Source organism: Bacillus rossius, chromosome 11 (genome assembly GCF_032445375.1).
Source record: "Bacillus rossius redtenbacheri isolate Brsri chromosome 11, Brsri_v3, whole genome shotgun sequence".
Classification (NCBI taxonomy): domain Eukaryota; kingdom Metazoa; phylum Arthropoda; class Insecta; order Phasmatodea; family Bacillidae; genus Bacillus; species Bacillus rossius.
In genome coordinates this window covers 51773274-51800686 of record NC_086338.1, presented here as the reverse complement: position 1 = coordinate 51800686, position 27413 = coordinate 51773274, and the positions used below count along the sequence as shown (strand labels likewise).

Sequence of the window (27413 nt, the reverse complement as noted above, 5' to 3'; positions counted from 1 at the left end):
CATGTGCTGAGAGGAGTCTCATGGGGGGGTCTCTTGTGTGCCCAGCGGGAGCACCGGGACAAGGGCCGTGAGCTGGACCAGCTCAAGAGGACGACGGCCAAGCTGCAAGAGGACATGGAGTGGTACAAGGGCGAGATGGAGGAGCGCGACCGGCTCATACAGGTACGTTGGCTTCAGTCCCAGCGGCCATTTTGTAATCAAAAAAATAATAACGACGTGACAAGTCGTTTGGTCTGGAATTTCTAATTTTAACACTAAATGTTTTCTCAATGATGTAACATTGTACCTAGTATTTCGGAAAAAAATTCGTTGATATGTAATATTTATGCATATTTAATAGGGTTGTGCGAATGTTCGGTATACCGATACCGAAATCGAAATTTTGCTACTTTCATTTTCGATTTCGGTAAGAATTTCATCTGTCGAAGTTCGTTTTTAGCGAAATATTTCGAGCCAAACGAAAGTTCAATAGCTTACCGAAGTTCATTTGTTCTAGTTGAAAAAGAAATCGTAATTTAATAATAATGTACAGTATAATACCGGTACAATAACGTTCCTTATTATAAAGTATATTTCACTTAACAAATTTTTTTTAAGTCCCCGCCAAAAATCGTATCTTCGCCATGCAAAACGGTTTCAGTTTAAAGAATCATTTTCACTATAACGTATAAATTCTACTAGTAGCATGGCATTACTACACCAAAATTTACTTAAACTGGTAAATACATTTCCAGCTAAATGATTAATGTAGTAGAACAAAGATACACAAATACCACCGCAATGTATTTTCTAACCTCTAAATTCTCAAAACAAAGTTAACAAACAGTTGAGCGCACAACCATAGATTATACCGTACGTAGTATGCGACGTGAGCAACACAACACCATTCGATACATCGAAAGACGGAGGTTTGAGAGAAGTATTAATTATTTAGACAAAAGTGTTATGCTACGCTAAAAATACTGTTTGATGTCTGTGCCAGGATTGTTTATTGTTATTGTTGAGTTTATTTTCAGGTTACGTTATTTAGACACCGCATTGTATTTGTGCTAGAATATGAATGATCCTGGAGATAAAAAGAAACGAAAGCAATTCACGCTTAAGGAAAAAGTGGATATACTCAGAGAACTAGACACGGGGAAAAAAGCAAGTCGCAGTTGCGAATACATATGGCATTGCGGCTCTCCTGTAGCTATTTTTTTTATATATTTTTTTTCTCTTTGTAAAGATATGTATGCATGTTTCAGTGCTAAGTACAAAAACTTGAGGTACCTGTAAGTACTTAGCACTGAGATTCTACTGTAATGTCTTCATATGATTTGCTTGTTATTACTAATAATGTAATAACATATGCAAATCATATGAAGACATTAATTAGAAAAAAGATTTCCATTAAGATTAATTTACGTGGTGATGAAAAAAACTCACGTTAATGAAAATACGGTAAAATCATAATTTGAACAAACATGGCAGATAAAGTAAACAAAATTCAACCGTGATTACAGTAGGCCTAGGTATCAAAACAAAACCATGCAATATTTGAAAAATTACCTGATTCATTTGCTTTCAAACAGTAGTGTAGGTACTATATTCGTAAAACATACATTCCAGAACTGTTAGTACACTATTTAGTATTTACCGTATACACATAAACAAAGAACGTACCTACTTTTATTCGCGCACAGCCAAACAAAAACATTGTCGTCTGCTTTATTTAAATTTTACATACTCTGACTGGCATATAAAATCCTCATAATATACAGCCAATTAGACAAAAAGGTCAACAAGTCACTGCATGTAATGACCACTTGGCAGCAACCATTTGTTATGTTTTGTTTTGACCATGTCCCTTGCCTGGTCTACAGCTTCCTGAGCTAGCCATGTGTGACAGTGGTGCAAGAAGGCGGCCGTTCCGCAGTATTCACGTATTTTTTCATCAGTACCATGCACGTGATAAATATATTATCATAGACTGCGACATTACGACTGTAAAGGAAATAGTCTGTGCGCTGAAAGATCTGGATTGATTCTTGAAATTTACGAGTGACATGGGGCTGTGTTGTGTGGTCCACGGCGGATGTTGATTTTTTAAATAGAAATATTTATATATACATCAAAAGGTACCAAAATGATTTATGTAATAGAATTTATTACTGAAGAGCAAATTTTGGGCACTTTTTTTCTTTGTTAATTAAAAAATTTCGCTTAACTTTCGTTAAGAATATATTTATCTCATAGAAAAATTCATTTTCGTTTCACTTTCGCGAAACTTGATAAATTTTCTTTCACTTTCATTTCGTGTGGATAAAGTCACTTTCGCACATCCCTAATATTTAATTGGAAGAACACTGTTGTATATTAATATTGCAAGTTAAGTGAAGGTGAACCTCAAAAGGTTGATATATTTCATAACTCTTTGATTTGAGAAGTTTTTATTTTTATTTTTTCTTTGGTTTTGTTTCCCAATTTTTTTTGTGTTCTTTTAATCTGAATCAAATTAATGCTGAAGTTTTAGCAGTTTTATATAAAAGAAGAATGGGGATTGGTGCTGTAAGTAATGTGGGAACACAAGTTTTTTTTTTTTTAAATTATAAAAATGTTCAAAAGGTTTTTGAATAATTTTTTATAAGATTTGAAATGTTTATGACCAGTATGAATATATTGTTCAGATGTTTGTCATGGCAAATGATAATCTTTGCGCGTTGTAAATCTGTGAAGCAGTTGCATGAGAATGTTGGGAGGAGGGGTTGAATAGATGTACTGTCCACTGCCTGAGACATTCAATTTTTCTTATCCATATGGTTAAAAGTCTGTCTACAACAGTGTGAACCAGTTTGCTGTCCGTGTCCTTATTCTAATGTGAATATCACATGTGTCTCACAGAAAAACTGTCTTGTCTACAATTGACTTGTCTAAATCTATAAATATACAGCGCTACAGCTGTTTTTTTTTTTACATTTTTCCACGGATTTTGTTTATTATTTTCATGCACTTTAAAGGATTACGCAGCTAAGTTTTGAGTGCTAATAATAACGGCCGTATGTTTTTTTTTTTTGTGATAATATTTCTGTTTCTCAGAAGCTAAAGAGACAGGAGAATATTTCTGTTCAAGAGCACATTTTTGATACGAGAACCTTAACAGCAATTATCATGTCTTTTTTTTAAGCAAAGGACACATTAAGACAAAAAATTAAAGTTAACCAAAGTATTAGGACCAGGGAGATTCGGACCAATTTCCACACCATCCAACAATCAGTGTCCATCCGACACAATTTGGGACATTGCTATTGCAAGCGGGCCTGAAAAGTATAAAACTGCCAGGCATGTGAAGTATTTTCTTGCATTTTCTGGCATCTGGCTAGCAGTCTGTTGTGAATGATTTTGGCGCAGGAGAAGGGACTGACGATAGTGGGGGACGACGCGTCCAGCGACGACGACGGCTCCGATGAACCGGACTCCAACACGCCAAAGAAGCCTCGCAAGAGAGCGCTGGTCACCATAGAGTCGGCGGAGCTCCTGCAGTCTGTGGGCGAGGGCTCTTTGGGCAAGTCTTACCTCATGACTTTACGTGGAGACAACCTTCACGCAGGGTTCCGGCCTTGTTGGTCTTTGCCTGGGTTGTTTAGGTTAATGGTGTGGATAGCAATAGGTTATTAATAGTGTAGATGGCAATAGTTTTAGTAAAGAATGTATAAAAAGCAAGTAATAAGTAGGGACCGGAAAAAATAGCGTGTTCAATGACCTGCAGGATGAACTCCATAGTTCTACGTACACTCGGTCAAATGCCACACACTGATTGGCTGCTGTCTTGTGAGACCTTCCAGCGTAGCAGCCTGTGATTCGATAAAGCTTTGGTTGGGTGTTTCTCATTGGCCCAGAGTCATCCAGGTGAGTTGTGAGCCAATAGCAGAGGCAGCACTGAGGTAATACGATTTGTATTTTAACCTATGGCGAAATGAATTCGCGAATTTTTCCGGTCTCTAGTAATAAGGAGCTAAAAAGGAAAAAAAAAAATTGTTAGTAGTTTATATAAAGGAAAAAAAATAATTAACATAAGTAGAAAATTGAAGAGTAAAAAAAATTCTTAAGAAAGATTTTGTTTCAATGAAAGCTAAATAAAAAAATCTGTATCTTACTGCATGTCTTGGTTATCTGTAGTATACCTCTTTATATTCTAACATTTCATCGCAATACATCATCTACATAGACCCATTTTTATTTGCAAATAAATTTAGATTTTTTGTTACAAATATTTTTTGATTCAGTCATTAAAAATTTTTTATTTTGCTTAATTAAAACCAAGTATGATAACTTGTTTTGTGAATAAAAAAGGTAAAAATAAGTCATATACAAATTTAATTACTATATGCCTAAGTAGCAATTTTTCATTCAATAGGTAATTTGAACTACATACATTTTATTAGTCATATTTTTAAATAAATTGACAGTGGCCTATGTATGTTAATGAATTTCTTGCTGGTGACAGAAGTGTATGTAGGATAACTGAAAAGAAAAATAGTATTTGCATTGTTTCACAAAATTTTTATTACATTGGTTTGTGTACATTAAAATATAAATTATAACCCATTAAAATTTCTATGAATAATTTTTCATAAAAGTACCATTTACAGCTATTCAAATTCAAAACAAATAACTTTAAGGAAATAAAATAACATGATGCATTGTAGTGGTGGTACTTTTTTACTCTTTAATTTTCTGGTTCCGATGTACATCTATTTTTTAAAAATAATTTTTGTAAAAAATATCACTAAATGTTAAAGCATGTAATACTAAATATGTCACTTGAATCAATGTGTTATTTGCTGTTGTGTGTGTTTAAAGAAATATGTAGTCTTGCTTTGAGGTCATGAATGGACAGGTTGGCCTGTTTTTGAGCTCTTAGTTTCGGTAATAATGTTCGCAGGCTTTGACGGCCATTGTCTGAAGTAGCTTGGCTTCCGGGTTGTAGCCGCATCCTTGGCGAATAATTCACCGACGTTTCGGTCGACATTGCAGTAGCCATCATCAGGGAGCAGTTTACCTACCGAGGTCCTTACCAGTTCTCCTGCCTTTATATACTCTCGCCTGAGGGGAAGGTTGCTTCTTGATTGGCTGCTGCTGTGGGCCCATCAGCTTTCTTCTGGTCGGCTGGGGCTGTTCTGCCAATCAGGAGCGATTTGTCTGATGTTGGCTGCGGAGCTGTGTTTTGAGGTTTTCATGTTTGTAGTCACTGATGTGTTCTTTAACCCTCGTGATTATTCGTCTGCCAGTTTGTCCTGTACATACCTCGCCACAGGAACATGGAATCTTGTACACACCGGCTAGGTTTACGGCAGGGGTTTCGTCTCTCACCGATGTCAAGAGACCCCCTCGATCTTGTTTATGGGGTTTGAGAACTGTATGAATTTCATGCTTTTACGTGTAGTTGTCGATAACATCCGAGAAGAACTACGATAACCCCGCTACTGGCATCCCACCTAGCAGAGGTAAATGCTCCCTGATGATGGCGACCGAAACGTCGGTGAGTTATTCGCCGAGGACGCGGCTACAAACCAAGAAGCCGAGCTACCTCTCGGTGGGGATTGGCGGCGCGGGCGGTGAGGAAGGGCGGGGCTTGCTTGCAGACGTGCGGCTGCGCAGATTCGCGGAGGAGCGCAACGAGCTGCAGGACCAGGTGCGCCACCTGAAGCTGGAGCTGGAGGAGCAGTGCAGCCGCCTGCAGGCGCACGCTCGCGGCGCGCCGGGCGCCACGCCCAACGGGCCCGACGCCGACCTGGAGGACGTGCAGCGTGAGTGGCTTCCCGCTTCTCGCTCCCCGCTTCTCGCTCCCCGTTCCCCGCTCCCCGCTCCCCGCTTCCCGCTCCCCGCTCCCCTTTCCCCGCTTCCCGCTCCCCGCTTCCCGCTCCCCGCTTCCCGCTCCCCGCTCCCCGCTCCCCGCTCCCCGCTCCCCTTTCCCCGCTCCCCGCTCCCCTTTCCCCGCTTCCCGCTCCCCGCTCCCCGCTTCCCGCTCCCCGCTCCCCGCTCCCCGCTTCTCTTGCTTCCTGCTCCCCGCTCCTCGCTCCCCGCTCCCTGCTTCTCTTGCTTCCTGCTCCTCGCTCCCCGCTCCCCGCTTCTCTTGCTTCCTGCTCCCCGCTCCTCGCTCCCCGCTTCCTGCTCCCCGCTTCTCTTGCTTCCCGCTTCCCGCTCCCCGCTTCCCGCTCCCCGCTCCCCGCTCCCCGCTTCCCGCTCCCCGTTTCTCGCTTCCCGCTTCCCGCTCCCCGCTTCTCTTGCTTCCCGCTTCCCGCTCCCCGCTTCCCGCTTCCCGCTTCCCGCTCCCCGCTCCCCGCTCCCCGCTTCCCGCTCTCCGCTCCCCTTTCCCCGCTTCCCGCTCCCCGCTTCCCGCTTCCCGCTCCCCGCTCCCCGCTCCCCGCTCCCCGCTCCCCGCTTCTCTTGCTTCCTGCTCCCCGCTCCTCGCTCCCCGCTCCCCGCTTCTCTTGCTTCCTGCTCCCCGCTCCTCGCTCCCCGCTTCCTGCTCCCCGCTTCTCTTGCTTCCCGCTTCCCGCTTCCCGCTCCCCGCTTCCCGCTCCCCGCTCCCCGCTTCCCGCTCCCCGCTTCCCGCTCCCCGCTCCCCGCTCCCCGCTTCCCACTCCCCGCTTCCCGCTTCCCGCTCCCCGCTTCCTGCTCCCCGCTCCCTGCTCCCCGCTTCTCTCGCTTCCTGCTCCCCGCTCCCCGCTTCCCGCTTCTCGCTGGTCACCTCGCATGTCCTGAAGAGCGATCTCGTACCCTGCCTCTCTCCCACCCTCGGCCCTGAAGCTAATACAGTAAAATACCGATATGACGAACTTCACATTAACGAAGATTTCACTTTAACGAATGATTTGAAATTACCCTCCAATGACTGTACACATACAAGGGTAAAATATTTCAAATTTACTAAATAGATTTTCGTTACAACGAAAGCATTTTACCGGTTTTCTTCGTCAATATCGTGCGCATTTACCAAATATTTAGTTTATGCGTCAAAATATTTACTTACTGTCGTTGTCTTGGCATAATTTTAATGAGTCAAGCATTCGACGGCTTTATTTTGTTGTCTATTTACATGGGAAACGTATTGCAAAGTTTGATGTGCATTTGTTTTCTTTTTTTTCTGCCCAAGATATGGCCAACTGCTTTTACTCACAGCCATAGACTTAAAAAATATTAGCGACTCAATGGTTTCCATCTTCTGCACATATCGTTCAGTCTTTGGTCTGTTCGGTTTCCGTTTCCATTATTGATTGTTTACATTTTGTTGCCATCAGTGATTTTCAGTGACGTGATGTATTTATTTATGCATTTATTATTTTTCTAACCAAGTTTGTTTAATTTTTATCATCATTTCTGGATCTTGAACAGTAATCTTCTCGTGCCTCTTCAGCTTCTGATAAACAGAAATATTGTCATAAAAAAAAAGGCCGTACACACATAAATTTTTAGCATTGTGATTAGTATTTTACTTACTAGCATTCACTTTTGCCTTACCAAATAACTAAAATATTATTAGTTCCTGCAGTTCCTGCCTCCGTTCTGTCTTGCATTTGGTGGCCGTGATTGCTATTGCATCTCGCGTTGAGATCGAAACTTCCAGTCTGCGTTGTCGGAAGGCTCTGTGCAGATTCACAAGTCAGTCGAGTCGAAAGTGAGAGCGAGAGGGGAAGGGTGGTAACACCAAGTGACAGGACAGCAAGGCTACGGGCATTGTCAGATCTGGGGTTTCCTTCGCTCGAGGCAGAAATTGTGATTAGCAACTCCCCCACCAGTAACATCAACAAAAGTAACGGGCATAATTTTGTCGGCCCATCCTGCTCCCCTCTAACTTTGTTACGTTGTATGTTTTTGCCCGGCTAACCACACATAGAAACGTAACAATACAAAACAAACAATGTTCCTGAGGTTCTGCTTTATTTGGAAATAAAAGAGTTTATTAAATTATCTTTGTTTATTTCTTTAAAAAAATGTTTTTTCTCATCGTTACATGGCTTCAATACACAATTTTACAAATGAATTTAATTAGAAAAACTTCGTTACTTGTACAGTTTTTGTCTTTTCTTATACGAATTTTAACGATATCTTTGAATTTTGATAGGATGAGGTCCAAATACATACCACAGCACCATACATATTGCCGTTGATGGTCGAGGAGTCTTGTCACTCGCCAAAGAAAAAAAAAAAAAAAAAAAACTTAGTAATGTCCCTTGGTTAATTACCTAACTCAAGGTACCGTTGATCGCGGACCGAAATCACACGAGTCGGGCCGATGCCGACGCCTAGGGCCTAAATTTCTAATACATAGTCCGAAAAAAAAATGAAATTAGGTTAAAAAACTACGGCGTGGCCCCAGCCCCTAGGCGTTAAATTGTCCCTTAATAATTTTTCATTTGTTTCGTGACTTGCCGACGACGCGACCGAGTTCGGCGACGATCGAGCAACAAGTGACTTGGTCGACGAGATTACCTTCCCTTGTAAAGGTGAAAACAAGGGAGGCAACCCTGTGGGCCAACTGACCAATCACCGTACAGCATTCATCAACATGCCCAAATAAGGAATTTCGGCCGAGCGCATCACACCACGCCAGGACTCGCCCTGATTGGCTGGCTAGTGGTAGCCTCCAGAGACCCTTCCAGACGGTCGCTACAGCTGTGCGTACAACGTGACGCGTAAATCCCAAACACGCATTTACAAAGTGAAAAATAGCTTTCTGGCGCCAGAGTGTCGCGCCTGTCCGCTCTTCCTTCTGTACCTTCCGGACTATTCTCAAAATATTACACTAGCAATATCCAATAGAATATAAAATTACCCAAAAAATTCAAATACAATGTTAAAAATTTAGTAAACAAAGTTGAAATTCATATAAAAACTTTTGTTTAAACATGATGTCCTGTAAAATTATAATCTATACTGCTTTAATTACTAACATTAATTATCAAATGTCAACATTAATTATTATGAACTAGAGTTAACCCTCAAATTAATAATTAAGTATCTCAAGGAAATAAGTATTTTAAGGCTTTCCATGAAATTTAACCAAAGTAATTAATAACAATTCTTAACATATCTGAACTGTTTTCTATATCAACAAAAAAAAATATCCTTCACCTCAAATTTTTTCTTAATATTCTTATGACCCATTTTGCAATGCTACAACTTGATGCCCCAACCCCCTCCCTCACCCCCCCCCATTTCCTTTCCCTGCATTACCGTCTATGGGTACAGGGCTGGTTGGACTGGGTATAATGTGTGCAGATACTGTTTTAGTTCTCTGCGTGTTTAATTTCCAATTTTGCACAAACAGGTTTTACACACGTGGGTTGTTGTGGGTTCGGTAGTGACTAACAACTTACGAACAAAATACAAAAACCAACTGGTTTCAAAAGTCACTAAAAATTGAGTAATTAAGTTAAAAAATTTGGTACAAACTTCATTTTACTCTTGAAATCAAGGTGTACATGACGATGTTACAACCATAATTGGTTTAGATTAGAACTGGTTACAGTTGTTAAAATTTGATGGAAAATTACTAAAAGTTTTAATTAAAAATCTACCAAATTTGATTTTAAAAAAAATTTGCTTCGAGGTACGAACCGACCTATTTTGAAGGATCTACGTACCAAGCGTCATGTCTCTAGACAAACTCTCGTCTTTACTAATTTAGATGGATGTTAGAGGAGCGGTGACACGTCAGCGCAATAGGCCACTGCAGTACCCATGGGCGTCGCATGGATATATTTTTTGAGGGGGACTGCAATTGATTTAGTTGTTGAGGAATATCCATCCCCTGGGAAAAAAGCGGGGGGTCCGGGGGTCCTCCCCCGGGAATATTTGGGGTTTGAAGATGCAAAAAGGTGGTTTTTAGGCATTTTTCTTTCCTAAATATTCTAATTATAGTTGGTTGCAATATATAATTTATTTTTTATAAAAAATATTTTCAGAGAACAAATTTGTAAAAACACAGTGCTCACATTACCACGGTTGGACTAAATGCACCATCCGCTACATATGGGTTGTATCACAGAAATCATATTAATAATATAACTATGAAACTAAACATATTATTGGAGGGGACGAAATTGAAGACTTTTATTATTGGGGGGGGGGGGGGGGGGGGACGTGTCTCCCCCCCCCCCTCCAGTTGCGACGCGTCCCCCCCCCCCCCCCCCGGTTTCGACGCCCATGGCAGTACCAGTGTCAGTGTGTCGTGTGTCCGTCGTTGCAGGGGAAGCCAACAAGCTGCTGGGGGAGTACAAGTTCAAGCTGCAGAAGGCAGAGCAGGACGTGTCTACGCTGCAGGCCACCGTGAGTGCTAATCAACGTCCACGCTGCTCTTGTGTTTCAATAGGTCCTTACATGTACCTTACAAAACATTCCCGGATCTTATTTTTTGAAATAAAATAAAAAAAGTGTGTGGTTCAGTAAAACGTCTACAGTGAAACATAATTAATAAAAACCCTGTTGTTGATACAGAACTCTTCATTATTACAAAGTGCATTCACAGTCCTTAAAAATTACGTAGGTTCTGCAAGGGTACTTTGAAATCCACCTACGACAGTAGGCTGTGCACAAAGGAATTTGTTTTTAAAATGAGAATGTTTCAAAATTGTTATTTTTTACTACATTTTTAGAACAGAAAATTTTTAAGTTATTAACATAAAAATAGCAAAAAAATTATTAATATTTTATATATTAAGAAAAAATTTAGTGAATTTATATTTATGTCCCTTTGTTATAAAGAAGTTTACATCTGAAAGAAAAGTGTTTTGTTAAATGGAGGTGAAAATGTCTTGTGTTAAATACAGTATTGACTGGGACTTGGCGAACAGTTGGTGATACGGGGGTTTTTGTTATAAAGAGGTTGTACTGTGCACACAGTTTATTTGCTTTTGTTTCTTTTAACACATACAGTCGAGTAGTCTCATCACAAACTAGCCCAACACTGAAGCAAATATTTATGATTATTTTATCTTTGTTATTTTTTTATTATAATGATAATTATTATAATTTGTAGATCACTGATAAGGGGTTTTTGTTTGTGTGTAACAACTTCAAAATTTGATGCAACCATAACGTAGCATCAGTAGGCAATAGTAATGAAAATGTCAGTATTTTAATTATAAATCATTACTCTCTATGCTTTGTTTACATGCATAATGCTCTGGTATCTTTATTGCTTGTAATTGGCAGGTTGTATGCTCGAATGCCCGTAACAACTTATTTCACATGAATGGGACAGCCGGTCGTACTTTGAGCCGGTTGTTCACAGTGTCGCGAGTCATGATGGCCAGGAAGTTAGTGCGCTGGCGGAGGGGTTGGCACTAGTGTGGTGGGCTCGCAGGTGGCACGCCTGGAGAGCCAAGTGATCCGCTACAAGTCCGCGTCTGAGTCGGCGGAGAAGGTGGAGGACGAGCTGAAAGTGGAGAAGAGGAAGTTGCAGCGCGAGGTGAGTTGTCTTGAGACAAGAGAGCGCTTCTTGCGATTGGGAAGGCGACCGTTGCTCACTTGGTGGTCCTTGGGTTTCACTGCGGTCACAGTCAGTCTACTGCGATCTCCAGATACCGTTATCCAGGCTCCTACGAAAACAAATCTGGATGTTTAGGAGCCAGGCACAAAATCTAGGAGCCAACGATAAAAATATGTGTACATTTTGAAGCACTTCTTCAGATTTTATTTAAGAACTTAAGGTCTACTAAATGGTACCTGCATAGCAACTTGGTGCACATCAACAATTAGAGTTTACTTATTGCAGTTTTAATAATGTGGACCCAGGCCGTGTTAAAGGGATACAGTACCGGAAGACACTCTGCCCTCTGTACATGTTGTTGCTTGTGTGGGAGTGTCCCGTACCCCCCGTAGCGCAGTTGCACCTTTCTGTCCCAGCATCGGGCACGCTGCAACATATTAAGGAAGTGAGCTCTTATTGGCATCCCACACTCCGGCATTAAAGTAACTCTTACACGTATGGGCGAACACAGAAAGAACACAAGATTTTTGGTATTATGATTTAATATGCACTACTGTGCCACATTCTTCTCTCATACTTAATCAAACAAAATGGTATAACTGTAAAAACACCTAATTGCATGACTGGTTTATGTGATTTCCAGAATCAATTCATGATAGGCGTTGACTGAACTCGGCTAGCAGATTACTATTTATTTAACTAAGCCCTTCAAGCCCCCGAGGTAAGCTGCGAGGATGAAAGAAATCTATTTGGATTAATGAAAAGCCCCGGGATGAGGAAGATACCAGTTGTGATGCAGTAAGTCTAGAATGGAGTTAGTTTCTGGCGGACATACCAAGTACATATCTTGTGGTGGTGATCATGGACAGTGTGAGGTTCTTGATGGTCGGAGGGTCAGGGCGGCGTTATGCCATCACGAGAGAGACTCTGGGCTTCTCTTCGGAGGCAAGCTAATTCTATGCCTCTCGGGCAACCCCGTTATATACTCGAGTTCTCCACACCTCGCAAATTCTGGAATGGTTTTGCGACCGGCCAGCTAAGATGGCCGACTTCCTATGATGTCATTTCCTGTCACTGGAGGGTTTTTTGTACGGCGGAATAGTTCTTTTCGCTGCCGTATCGCGGGCGGCCTTTACATCAGGCAGCCTGTCCACTTATGATAGGTTGTGGGAAGGGAATGCACTTCGCCCCATAACAAGGCTTAAAAACTACTATCTAACTTTATTGAAATTTATGCAATATTAATTGTTTTGCATTTCTGTGTAAATTATTGATGTGAATTTGCAACTAAACTATCTCTTCATTACCTAGTTATGGTATTTCATGCCAACAAGCTAACTTTTTTCTGATCTTGCAAAATCTATTCAACATATTTCACAATCTTTTCTTTGCATTTGATATAACTTACTTCTTTAAGATTCTATCATGCATTAAGTTATCTATAACGTAGTGATACTAATATTAAAATAGTTTGCAGCATTCAAGTTGTTAGATACAAGGGTTGTGCGAATAAGGTTCTTTATAAAACAATATATATATATATATATATTTTATCTTTGAAAATTTATTTATAAAAAAAATGTGTGTATAAAAATGGTCAGTTCAACATAGCATTAATTCAACAAAATCTTAATTTAGAATAGTCATATATATTCAGTTAAAACGTGGCCATATTGGCAAACATGTATACAGGTTTAAGAAAAACTTCCAAATCATTTACATCCTCACATTTTACTAGTCGTCATTATCAAATAGTGACAAAAAAAAGTGCAGTCATTATTTTATAGATGTATGTATATGCATGCCGATTAGAGGTACCCAAAAGTTTTTGGTTAAAGTCATCGCTAGACAGCATAACTGCAGAGTGCGTCCTTCAACATAACACATTTGAAACATATGTCACTTGTGACTTGTATCGCTTTGTTATCTCACTCATCATGTCTTACAGTCTTGCAAAAAAAAGAACACACACACTTACTGTAAAGCATTTACTATGCGTGTAATTGTTGTCCAAAAAGAATTTTTTTTTTCTCTGAAATGATTACTTTTACCATTTTAACTCATTCTGATCATTGTGCAAAGCTTAGTTCTTATTTGTTCATCTAAACCATTCCGAGTTATCCAGATATCCGAATGAACAAGGTTCTATTGTACAGCGAGATGTACGAGGACTAGGGAGGTTGACGCAGGTTTATTCGCACAATCCTGAACGTGCACGGGTGGGGAAGTGTTGCCGAGTGTGACGGTCTCACGCGTGTGCCTCTGGTCAGGTGAAAGAGCTGGCGCAGCGTCTCAGCCAAGCTGAGGCGGCTAAGAACGCCTTGGCACACCAGTTCGACCAGCTAAAGTCGACGCGTCGATAATGGTCAGGCTTGCCTCGTCTTCTGATGCTTGGCTCTTCCCCCTTGCATGCCTTCACCCGCCCTTCCCCCCCCTCCTCCTTAACCGTGTGATTGCGGCGTGGCTCACTCCCAAGCGCACACGACAGGCTGTGGAGTGACAAACCACGTACTTGTGGAGGGATTGAAGTGTTTTATACTTGTGTTAACAGACTCTGGCAACTGTTCTGTTCGTGTATCGAAGTTTGTATTAATGTGTTCTGCATTACTTATAGTACATTAAGAGATTGCCTTTGTGTGTTTTTATGTCGACACGCGGAGGTGTCGAATGCGTCGATGCACGTCCTGCTTACTGTCCCAACGACCCTTAACTGTGGCATGAGCCCAGTTGAGTGTAGGAGATTTTTTTTGATTAAATGTGTTAGTAGGATGAAAATTACGCGTCTTGCTACTAGATTTCATTGGAATCCTTACAAATATGTTTAGTTATGCATTGTTACCTTTACAGTCTTAAGAGATTTTTTTTAAATTGTCGAGTTTGTAAAGTTTTACATTAGATTATGGGAAGTTGTCCCTGACAAATAATTTTCCCCCCGGGCCTTTAGTTTCTGTTGATGTCCCTGTTGCACAGTGCAATGCAACCTTCATGTGGGGCAAGTGTCTTGATTTACACACTGTCTTGACGTGTAGACCGCACGGCGCCGTTTTGTATCGCAGATAAACGCGCAATATATGTCGCTCGGCCTGTTAGCTTACGATAAGTTATGACTCTCTAGAGTATTGTGTGTCAGTATACCATTTGGAAATGGTGAGCGGTGTTTGAGTATGTTACATGCCCGTCTCTATGGTGCATCATCCTTGCAATTTGCAGTAACCCAGTTCTCAGTTTCTAGAGTGTGCATTGGTTTGTCTTTATGCCAAACTGAAGATCTTAACTTAGGCATTAAATTAATTTGAAACGCTGATGCCTTTGATAACATGCCAATCAGAAAGCATTTTTGGCCCGTTGTAGATTAGGTAAGCAATATTTGAATAAACTTCTCCCCAAATAAAGTTAAATCAGGAATTCATGTAATATACAGACAACACACAAAAAAAATTTCAGTTCAATAGAACTTCAATAACAATCATCAAATAAATATAAACTCTGTAAATAATGATTTGGAAACATCTTAAAGAACAGGTATTTTTTTATACATTGAACATCAATATCTGTTCTTACCGTTACCAATTCCGTTCCTCACTGCATCTGGCTTACCCTAAACTACTAATTGTTCTCTGGCAATGTTTCACTGGTAATGTTTTCCTGTGTCATCACTATGTCGTCAACTTTGGAACGTAATTTGAAAGAAATAATTTTATCAGGTGATGGGTGTGGAGTTGATTTTGATGGTGTTTTTGTTTTTACTGTTTGTGTGTTAACCAAACTGTGTGCAGTGATCACCAGAAATAATATTAACATTGTTTTGGTCTGTTATACTTAATTGCCTGTTTTTGGGTTTTATTATTAATTTTCAATGTCTGTGTTTTCTATTAAAACAGTAATAATATATGATTGTGTGTATGTGTACGTACATACATACACACATTAACAAAACTATGTGAATGGGTGATAATGATACGATGTACGTATATTATCACCTTGTTGTTATCACCTATTCATATATTTTTGTTATCTTTTTTATTCTTTTTTAATGCAACTTATCTGCCACCTGTTAAATAGAGAAAACTGAATGTTAAAATTTTCTAACTTAAACAAAAATAATTTATGTAAAACATTTCTCTCTCATACATTACCATGTAATATTGAATTTCACAAAGTTGTTTTCAAGCAAGTATGGTATTTTTTTAATACCTTTTTAGGCGAAGCTTTCTTTCTATTATATGGTTTATTTGATTTAAAGTTTAATGTTTATTTATGTTGATGCTTGTAATTATTTTAATTTTTTGGAATATTGTTTTAAATATTAACAATTTTAGTTGGGTAATTTTTGGGCGTACTTAAGTTTTATTTTTACTTTTGATCCCTCTTGCAGGCATTTATGATTTTCTTGAAAGCAATTTTCATATTTTGCTATAATTGTGTGTGTTTTTTTGTGGAGGGTGAGAGAGGTTGCAGTGGTTGTTGCCTGTCGCAGCTTCGAGAGTCGCAGTCGAGAGTTGAGGAACTGGAGGTGTCGAACAGCCACCTCCAGAGAAGATTGGACAAACTAAAGAATGCCAAGTCTGCTCTCCTCAAAGAACTCTGATGTTAGGATTCAAAGTGTTTTTAATTACTTTTGTAAATACTATTTTAATTTTGTATTATCTATTGCCTTACAACATTTTTTCATGAGCTTTCGTTTTTACTTGCAGTGATTTTTTCCGGTTATTCTAACCCATTAAATACGATTTGGATCAAGTTGTGTTGTGGTGAATCAAATAGCTGCAGAAATAATTTTTGCTTTCTCTCACGTGTTCTTTACAGAAACTATCTTTGTAATTGTCAAAGATAATGGTGGAAAACTAAGCATATCCTTTCCTTCGCTTCTTTGGGCATCATTTTGTGAAGCAGCTATGTCTACAGGAATCAGTTATAAGCTATTGCAGCTCAGTTAAGGTTTGTTTTGATTTTTGTGTTCTCTATCTCACGTCATGTGAAAGAAGTCTGTTGGTGTACAAACTTAAGCTTCAGATATCAAGTACTAAAATATATGATATTCAATTGTTTTAAATTATGGTTGGGTTGATTATAGTTGGGTTATTTCAAATACCCAATTATGTGCCATACTGTTAGTTATTATAGGCAAGTGGCGAAGTAGGGATATGCTTCGTGATATATTCAAGGAAATTATGTTAGATCAGCTAAACGTTTTGACAACTATTATATAAAAGTTCTTGATGCATTATTTTTTGTATAAAAGTAAATATATTTAATTTATTCTTTGTTTAAAATGTTTGATATGTAAATGAGGTTTTAGGTTTCATATAAATCTTCTGTGTGATGTTAATTCAGTCATAATATTTCTGTTGAATAAACGTGGCCCGTTCTGTAAATAATTTTTAATCTCGACCTTGCCTTTTTGTACGCTATTGTAATTTATCTGCCCAAATTTATGACATCACATTACATTTTGTCATATATGTTACACAGAATCCATTCTGTAGTTTTTTTTTAATTAGACTGATTAGTTTGGTTTTCACTTCAGAAATTAAGTAAATGTGGGTGTGTATGTTGCTGCAACATTGAAAAATTATTTCAGAGATTGATCCTGGGCTACGTGAAAATACGACTGACTTAGGAGCACGTGAATTCTCAAGTAGTCTATAGATTCTCGAATCATGCACAATTAAAAAAAATTATTAGTTTGCTCTGTACTTCATGATTCGTCCATAAATGCAGTTAAGTAGAAAAGTGAATTTTAAAAGCTTAAAAGATTGCATGGGCATTGACTACAATTTAAGATGCCAGTATTTATTCTGTATGTACTTATATGCAAAATAATGCCCCTGAAATTCAGCATGCTAGTTTGCTCTATTACCTGTTTTGCACATTGCATCCACACAATTAATTTTGGTTCCTGTTATTAACACATTTTTCAAAGTTTTTATTAGTTTAGTGGAAATAGCAGATAATTATATACTGTTCTTTCATTGTTACTACAGCAATTATGATTTACATTTATATAATTAAAATCTATGTTCAGTCTGTTTAAAAGATATATACTTGTACACCTCTGATTAATTGATCATGATCAATTTAATTTTTATCACTTATACTTAGGGCCTGGAATTTTTCGCGATCGCGAATTTTGCGAAAATTCGCGCGAATTTCGCATGAAATCGCGAAAAGTAAGTACATTCGCGAAAACCACAACATTTCTATATTACACTGCGAATATATGCCCGAAAAGTACCATTACGGTAGAATCCCGCCGATGCGACGCCCCTCTGATGCGTCCATTCCGTTTATACGACCGTTTTTTGAGAAACCATGAAAAATTTGAGCAGAGAAAGTCGAAAATTTGAGTAAAATCGGCTGAAAAACAAGTCTGTTACACTTTGTTGGGCACTATGTGTTCACGTTTATCTTGGCGAGAGCTGTACTGTAAGCAGGCAGGCATACAAAAGACAGCTAAAAATAGATACCACCCCTCTAGACTGTCCACGCGGCAGTGTCTAGCCGAGCTCGGCGCTTCCACTATCGCACGAAAAGCTCTCAGCTGTCATGTTAGATGTTATCTTACCCGCACGCACAAAAAGCCGTCTCAGCTGTCATGTTAGATGTTATCTTACCCGCAAGCACGAAAAGCCGTCTCAGCTGTCATGTTAGATGTTATCTTACCCGCCCGCACGAAAAGCCGCTGAGGTAGCTTCTGCGAGAGCGTAAGAAACTAAGAAACTCGTCCGGCCAGGCTTGCAGTAGCGGCGGCTTGACGTCATACATGACGTGACGTGACGTGACGCTTACCTCTCCCATCCCCTGCTAATTCTTCAAGGCTCATCCCTCCCAGAGTCACAAACCATGTAAAAACACCCCCCTTCCCCTTTTCCATCTAACATTTCAACACATTCCCTTCCTTATTTCAACCTTCTGCGTGAGAAACTGTCAGCATCCTCCTCCACTCCCACACCGCGTGCGAAAAAGCCAGGTTGTATAGTCCATTCTCGGTAAAATAAATATTTTTATGGGCTTATACAACTGTCCTTCGCCGTTAATAAATACTTTATAAGTTTAAGTTATTATGAAACAATTTGTTTATTAGTCACACAGCAGTTTCTGCTGAAAAATCACTAATACCTCGAATTTTATTGAATAGAAAAATTTAGCAGGGCCGTAAATATATTTATTTTACTGCATAGTTACTTTTCCATCTGCATTCCAACGTGTTTTTATCATTTTTTTTTACGCTGTGAAGGGACGTGGACAAGATAATTGCTTGAGCTGTCAAAATAAACATCGCTGACGGCAGGGCGGGCGGGCATCCTGTCGGTCTGTCGCTGTGATTATCTACTCCAAAAACATGTCACAGAATTTCAGTATAGCATTGTTCTTATATCTTTCGTTTATAGCCGAATGTTTTCTACCTGATCCACACAAGTTCCTTCGCCACGTTTTGAACAAAAATAACCACCAGCCGGCTAGCATAGCCGAACTCGCGTGACGCGAATTCACTTAGTGCGAGTATTTATCGGAACCCATTGATCAGGGTATGCGAGTCCGAGGTGTAAAATGAATTTAAAAAAGTTGTCTTTTTTACTCCATAAACTATTTGAATATGAAATCTATGCGAACAAAGGCGATTTTTTATGTATTTGGATATATTTGGGGGGGGGGGGGGAGGAGGAATTGGTCCGAATTCTCTATTGCGGCCATTCCGTTTATAAGTCAGTTTTTCCGGGAACCGTGAGGTGTCGCATCAGCGGGATTCTACGTATTTGCAGATCACTTATACTCACGTGGTTAAAGTATCATTAAACCCAAAAAATTGACAAACACCTAAATTCGGCTAAGCACGTGGCATCGGCAGCCGAAAAAAAAAAGAAAATTTGTAGTTGCAAACATCTATTGCAATGTGTCTGTTTTGTGTAACTGTTTTAGATTTAATTGGCTGTTATTATGCATATTAGTCTATTCCTAGTATACATGGATTGTTTATTAAATATGTAAACTATTATATTCAATAACTGCACAATTTTGTCAACATTTAAAATACCGGTAAAATTTTCATTGCATAACGAAAATACCGACTTTAAACCACCGCTTTTCTAATTTGAAAGTACCGCTTTTTGCATACTGGAAACACCGAAATTTTCTAGGCCCTACTTATACTATATAGTAGCTTGTTTTCATTTTTTTTTTCCCGTGTAACCCGACAGTTAACAATTTACATTAAGATAGTCTCAAATTTAGACAGGTGTATGGTTATTGTAAATTTTTCTTAAGAAATATACTTAATTAAAGTAAAAAAAAAGGTATTGTATACATGTAATTTTTTGCAAAAACAGTTTGAGAAGTGCCATATTGCCCATGTCTCATCACTTGTCATTTCTTTGCTGTAGACGATCAGGGTCGATTGCAAATATTCCTTCACTTGATCAAGTTTCTTTTCCAGAAGCAAACTTTCTATTAACAACATTTTTATACTTTTTGGTTGATAGCCACTTGCGACGTCTTAAATACATCGAACAACTTACAAGAACACCAAAAATAAGCTTTATTTTATTTATTTTTTTTAGTTTGAAAAACAACATAATGATTTTTCTCAAAAGGAAAATTGCAACAGCTGGATGAAATTCCATGGAAAATGTATTTCGAGATGGCTGTATAGAGGAGCCACGTAGGCAAGTGATACCTTGGGGGAGGTTTGTCGTGTTTAGTCTCATTCAGACGACTGTGTTGCATCTAAACTGAACATTCGTGAATCAACGTCCATCAGTCATTCCTGTCATCTACTGAACACAGTTTGTGTTGCATTTAGCCAGTCCTGTCTCACACCTGTTCCATATCAAGACGAGTTGAAAATTTTATTTTTAAAATCAACCTTACAGAGAATTATTGCAAGTGATTTTTCTCATATCTTAACATCACCTGGCATGAGTCTTAATGTTGGATGCAGACTAATGATGATATCTGCATGTCTCACGGCCAGTTGCGCCATTAGCGTGATCTTGTTTCGTAAGCTTGTTTGGTTGTGGTTCGACCACTGTGTTCTGGGCGCGGAGCGAAGATTGGGGAACATTGAGATAAACCAACTTTAGTCAGGCATAGATATTAGAAATTATTTACAAAAATTTCAATCAAATATATTTATGAAAAAAGCAGCTTTTTCTAGATTTAGAATTACTTTTCATGAGAAGTATGTACCTATATTTTAAGTCTTTGAAAAGCCTATTGTTGTTGGTTTAGGTCATATTATTTCATCAAAATTACTTTTCTTATTAATTTAATTTTTTTAACCTACTCATATTTCAGACTTATTCATTTTGTAATAACTTTTAATACAGTACATGTTTTCAGTTATTAAAAATCTATAGATGTGAGACAATGGCCGCATGAGCTGCGATCTTGGGGTAACCGAATAGAGTATTTGCTCTCTCATGTCGCAGTAGATTACAATGACTTCATATAATTTCATCCCACCAATAGAAACACGCCTAATATTTCTTGGACATCGCTGCTGCCTGTTGCCAAATTTTTAAAATGTACGAGCTTCAATTCACTCGAGTAATGATAGTGTGTGTTGGTGCAACGTTGTTGGGAACAATTGAAAGATCATTCTTGGGCTAAGATGATTGGATTGTGGGTCAAAATCAGAATGGCGCAACTGGCCATCAGTATGCTAATAGTGGACTGCGTTAATGGCGGTGATAGAAATTGCGCTTGAGAGACCGTACATGCGATTCACTTTTCTTCTTTAGTTAAGTGAATAATGACAATCCAGGCTTAGGACGACTAAACTAATCAAATGTTTTCAATAAATTTTCGACGAGAATGGAAATGTTGTGTTATTTCGACATCAATATATGATATTTAATTAACCTTAAATATTTTCTTCAACCTTTTCCAAATGCTTATCAAGCCATAATATTTATTGGATTCTTTTTATTTTATATGTACTTTCGTCAGAGCTACAGTTACACTTGGGTTTATTTTACAATGACTTCCTTATTTGTTTGCTAACTTCAGCATCAAGTTGTTACCTGGAGGATGAATGGAAATGAAGCTAAGCCCACACAGAGTGTACCAACAATCATGTGTAATTCACGGATGTCAATTTTTGTTTTGTTGCATTGTTATTCTAAACTATCACAGGTTGTTTTCCCTTAATGGGCCTTTTAACCCTGAAGTTGAACTTGAAAACTGATCTTTATCAGCTTCAAACTCACTCACACACACACAGGCATTCTGTGATTTGGTAATTACTGCTTTAATCTCATCACATAAAAAATGCAAACTGAATTTATTTTGTAGACAATAGGTAACTTATGAATTGTAAAAAGAAAAAGTATTAATCAAGTTAAAACTTTTATCTTCCAGTGGTTCAAAGTCTTAATCCATTCACTAGCTTTTTCTGTTTACCTTTTGGTAACTGTGTATTCTGAATTTTTCATGTATACTTTTTAATAATAAAAAAAAGTTTAAAAAAGTGTAAAATATATATCAAGTGCTAGTTTAGCAATGGACTTAAAATTTTTTCCTGTTAACAGCTGTCATTTATTTCTTTTAGTTATGTAGCACCAATTTTTTCAAGGCTTTTTTTTTTCATTTTACAAATACTGTATTTAAAAATCTATTGTGAAATGAAAAAAAGTTTAAATAGAATATCTGCAGAAAATAACTAAGATTTCCTTATAGCAGTTATAGCTTCTGTTGGTTTAATTTTGTGAACATTAACCAGGTTCTCATGCCAATTAACTTTAATTTATAAGAGTATGTTAATTTTCCAAAGTTCTATTAGAATTGTATTACCTACTACACTATTATACCAGTGCAAAATAACAGAATCTTACCAAGATTAGGTCAGAAGTTCTTAATGGTTAAACTTAAATATGTTCTATGTTTTTCTCAGCACACAAGTGACTGAGATGTTTATTTGTGACTTAAAGTAGACATTTTTCACGCATATTGTAATTTGGTATTCAAACCATGAATTGTGAAACTGTGTAGAATACAAATTGAAAACTGATTATAAGAAACAAAAGTGTTAAGTAGAATTTTTCTAAATTGTATGGGTAAATGTAAGTGATGCATGTTTACTGTCTGTTTTGAAGGCAGTAAAAAAAAATGGCCAAATGTTTTTATGCAATTTTTGTACGTAGTAGAAATTATTGAATAACATGGTGGTAAGCTGTACGACAAAACTATTCTCTCTCTCATTCGAGCCCAGAAAGACTGCAAGACTGATACACTGCACATGTTACCGTTCTGCATCAAGCCATGAAGAAAAAAAGATAAAATATTTGCGAAAGGAATATTTGTTAGCTACATTTTCATTGCAAAAACTGTTTATTTCTACCCTTTAAAAATAACCATGTGATGACTAATAGAGCCTGTTGCTACACCTGCCACTTTTTTTGGTCACTGCTACGTGCATTGGTTGAAACTCTAGAAATTTGTAGACTTTCATAGTTTCAGTGCAAATAGTGTGCAACATGCAAATTACATGCTGCTCTTCATGATAGACAGTTTTTTATTGTATCCAGTAATGAAAGTTGTACCCACCACCAACTATGAAAAACTTAAAATTGTTGACTGTTGCTGTGTGGTGTTTATTGTATTCAGACGTTAAAAGCTCTGTACATGAGCCTGCTGTAATGCTGTCCAAAAAGGTAAGCTCCAATGAAATGAATTGCTAGTGAATGTTTTTACAAATGTGAATCGTTGCGAGGTAGCTTTTTTTTCTGGCAGTGTTTTATATTCTGGAAAGTAGGATGTTGATGTGCGATACTGCTTTATCCTCCTTTACGTATATACATATTTGTAAATAATGTACCAAAGTTCAGTGTGTACTTATGCTATGTGTAATTTGGTTTGGTTATGTGAAGGATGTATGCTGATAGAATGGGGGAAAAAAATATTTTACTAACTTTTTTTTTGTAATTTTGTTGATGTGTTATTGAGTCTGTGATCATGTTTTAGTATTTGTAACTTGTTTATGTAAATATGATTTTCGAGTTTTGGAAGTATTGCATGTCTGTGTGTTTCTTCAAGTTATGCACATAACATTACTTCAGCAGTTTTGTATTATTGTGAGTGAGAGAACAAAGAATTATAAAGTTATTATTCCACAATTTTTCACTTATTATTTTCTTTAATGGAATTCATGATTGTTCCTAGAGAATGTTATAAATTTTTATGTTGATAATATTGCTTTCAGGTAGTAACTATTATCTACTTGTAATAAATTAATTGTGACTAGCTGTGTTCTTATTCTAGAGAGTGAAACCATCCTCAGTTTTTTACCATACATCCAATTATTTTAAATAGTTTATCAGCAGACTGATGACAGTCTAGCCTGGGAAGTGGAAATTTGATCGAAGAGTCAATTGAGGTGCTGTCTACATTAAAAAGGCTCATGCACAATTCTGTTGTTTTGAGAAAAGTATTAACTAAATGTTACCTTTAATAATGATAATAGTAACCAAAAAAATCCATAAATGCGTATTGTAAAATATTAAAAATAATAAATGCCCTGCAAGTTCCTGTGTTCATCATAAGATATCAGATATGTTTTGTGTAATGAGCTCTTTTTATGCAGAACTAATTTGAGTTATTGAAATACAACAAAGTTTGTTTTATTATCTCATACAAAGTTTTATTATTAGTTTGGTTTTCTTATCAAATGTTTTCTTGTACTGCAAGTATAGATCAGTAAACAAAAAAAAATGATTTCACATTTGCTTAGTTTCTCTTATTGACCTCTGGCTCTAGACATTGCTCAACAAAAATGTTCTTCAAGCCTAGCATAGATTTGGAAAATATTAGCTTTGGCTTATTTTAATAGTGAATTCTTTGTCTTCCTCACTTAAGAAAACAAAAAAAAAATTCTTACAGCCTCTTCTTTGCTGTACGTTAACATTGTTCAAATCTTATATGTCAGTTTTCACGTACGGAACACATTGAAGATTTCCGTGTTGGTCCAAGAGCATAGAAATGCACCATTGCTCTGATAATTTATGATCATATATTTAATTATATTCAAGGATATTTTGTGTTTTGAAATAGGCTTGGTATTAACAAACTGTGAAAAATTTTTTCAATGCCTTCAGCATTACTTTGTCCATTGTAACCTCCAATGGCAATGTTTTCATCCGGCATGTTGTCATTGCCTCAAGATAAAGGCTTTGCACTCCCAATTACTTCTCTTTTTTAGATTTTGTCCTCCCTTGATCAATACCAAATTTCTGTTGAACTGTGAAAAGATGTGTCCTCTTACAGCCAATAGTTGCAAAATACATAACGTAATTTGGCTGATCAAGCACAAAATTTAGTCATTGTAATTTTCCTGTCCAGTTGCATCTGAGAGGAAAACTATTGTCGACGCAGGAGGAAATGTTTCAACCAGTTGCTTCAGGCAACCATACAGAAACGGCACTACAGTGTCTGGATTTTTCTTCCCTTTACACTTGGTAAAACTGTAACAATCATAAAAACAAGTAGTTAAGCAGTACAGCTAAAACAGTCTATGAAATTGTTTATTGTTTACATTTTACTTTGCAATGGGATAGGTTTGAGCATAGTCATATTCTATTACTATAAATGTTGGTTCTTCTGTGCATTTATCTATGTAGCTGTTACGTAACTCTATTCACTTTTAAAATTTCCTTTTTGTGAAGTTTTTAAGCTAGGCGACACCAATCATAAGATTATCTTTTCATTTTGTTCTTGCATTCTTGAGATAAATTACGAACGTCTCTTTGGTTTACGTACACCAAAGGGATTTAGGGTAAATGGGTTTTAAAGTATTCATAGTAAGTTTTATTTATGAGAGAGAGGGGAGGAACGGTGGATTGACAGTCGAAGTTGGAGGGATTTTACTTTGCTGGCCTGGCCGCAGGCTGGAAGCAGTTAAATTTTATACTTAATCTGCAAAGGTTTGTTAGACTTTTCTTTATAGTAATCCTTGAACATGTGATATATGTCTATTATAGTAAGAATTATATTGTCAAAATACAGCATATATATTTTTTTCTCTAAAGTAATGGCTCTTGTCATAAATAATGAACTGAGACATTCACCTATGATTTATATCACTTCATTAGATCTATTTATCAGACAATTTAAGTGAGTGCCTCTTTTATTTTTGAAAATTCATTCAGGGAATTTCTTTTGAATAATTTGAGTTTGTTTTACAGACACTAGAAACAAACTTACAATAAATTTGTAACAAATGTGTGTCGTATAACCATTTAACAACACTGTTAATATTCAAGTGTGGTCTTGTTGCTTTTTTGGATTTTGTTTTCTCCTGTTAGATTCTGATGCTATTTGCATATATTTTCCTAAGAATGAATCTTAGAGGTTTTTTGTTTGACCATTATAAAATCTAAAAACCAACTTGTGGTTCAAAAGGTATACATATTTTAATAAAACCTTTAAGAACGATGCTCAGGAACCAATGTCAAAATTTTTTACACAATTCTTTCCCTTCCCTTCTAACATGTTCAGTTTTCACAATCTCATGAAATGTGATGTTTCTATAATTTTCTTTCCAAGGGGAATACTTTCTTCCTCAACATTTCTCTTGTCACTATTCAAGTCAAAATAACACAAATATCGTACAATTTTCAAAAGTACTAGCAGTATACACTCAACAAGTGCAAAATAAATGTTAGGAAAAACAAATCCTGTAGTTTGTAAATAAACCACAGTACAATGCATTCTGAAGTGGTTGCACATCTGATGTCAAACAGGATAATAAACCCTTAATTTTCGAGGTCATAAAATATTGCCTGGTAATTAACTGATAAAATTCACGTGCCACCTGTTGTACGTCATCTCGCGTAGTCGGTAACCTTCCTCATGTTTCAAAGCTCAAGTGTGCAAAATTTCATAGAGATTGTATGCATAATGTGTTAAAAAAAAATGGTGGAATATCTGTAACAATAATTAAATTCTGCTTTAAGGCTTGGCTATATCGAAACTTCACCTAGACAGTGACCATCATGTTTCAAAGGTGATGTGTGCAAAATTCGTCGCAATCGAATGAATCGTTTAGGAACGCGTAAGGAAACACAAAGAAACATACATTCATATATATAAGAAATGTATATGTGATAATGCCCTGATAAGATTAAAATTTTTGAAACAATATAAAACATTTAAATTAATTTTTAAAATATAAAAAATTATGAATTTTTAAAACATGTTATAGAAGTCAGCTTAATGTAAATTTTCTTTTGTCATAATTTTTTAAAATTAATTAACTTAAAAGAGACAAATAAACAAATTATTAAATACAGCTTCATTTAAATTCCTGATTAATTAATTACTGCATATTTCATGTTTCAGTTAAAAACCTAATTTCAAAACAGAAAACTGAATAAGCTTTGATAGGTTTGGTTGATTTAAAAAACAAATATTTTAATGTTGTAATGCAGGGAGGTATTACTTATTTATTGCCAAAATCACATTTTATACAAAAAATTTCATATTTTATTTTCTTGCTGAAAAAAATACAGCTAATGGAGAGAGAAAATATAAAGCCAGGTGTGGGCTTTATTGTAATCTTAAATGATTAAACTTCCACAATTTTATGTCCGTGGTGATGGTTTTTATCATTTTCATAGCAAGAACATATTTTTTTTTTGTAAAGCTGAACTGTCGGTGATCCATCGTGTTCGTCCGTCACCCATCTTTCAACGAGCCGAGTGATTCACAATCATCTGCACGTCTGTCAAATATTTTTTTTCAGTTGAATGCTGCTAACAGACCAAAAATCTTAACTACTGGTGAAAATTTATCTGGTAAGACATATTATATTTATTATATTGATGATCATGAAAGTTAAACACTAAATAAATAATTAATTTTTTTTTTTACTCTGATATACATATATTAAATAAATTATCAGTTGTTAAAAATATGTTAAATATGTATGTTAATAATATTTATT

General features: G+C 37.2%; 1 protein-coding gene across 2 annotated transcripts in view; it reads left to right on the top strand.

Moving 5' to 3' along the window:
• Positions 1 to 23716, top strand: part of LOC134536971 (leucine-rich repeat flightless-interacting protein 2) — a 111319-nt gene extending 87603 nt beyond the window's left edge. For both annotated transcript variants that reach the window (XM_063377087.1, XM_063377086.1), the window contains 6 exons: positions 46 to 162; positions 3391 to 3544; positions 5625 to 5789; positions 10235 to 10314; positions 11351 to 11455; positions 15954 to 23716. In XM_063377087.1, coding sequence (XP_063233157.1) covers positions 46 to 162; positions 3391 to 3544; positions 5625 to 5789; positions 10235 to 10314; positions 11351 to 11455; positions 15954 to 16064 — 732 coding nt within the window. In that variant the 3' untranslated portion in view covers positions 16065 to 23716. The remainder of the gene's footprint in view (positions 1 to 45; positions 163 to 3390; positions 3545 to 5624; positions 5790 to 10234; positions 10315 to 11350; positions 11456 to 15953) is intronic.
• The last annotated feature ends 3697 nt before the right edge of the window (positions 23717 to 27413 follow it).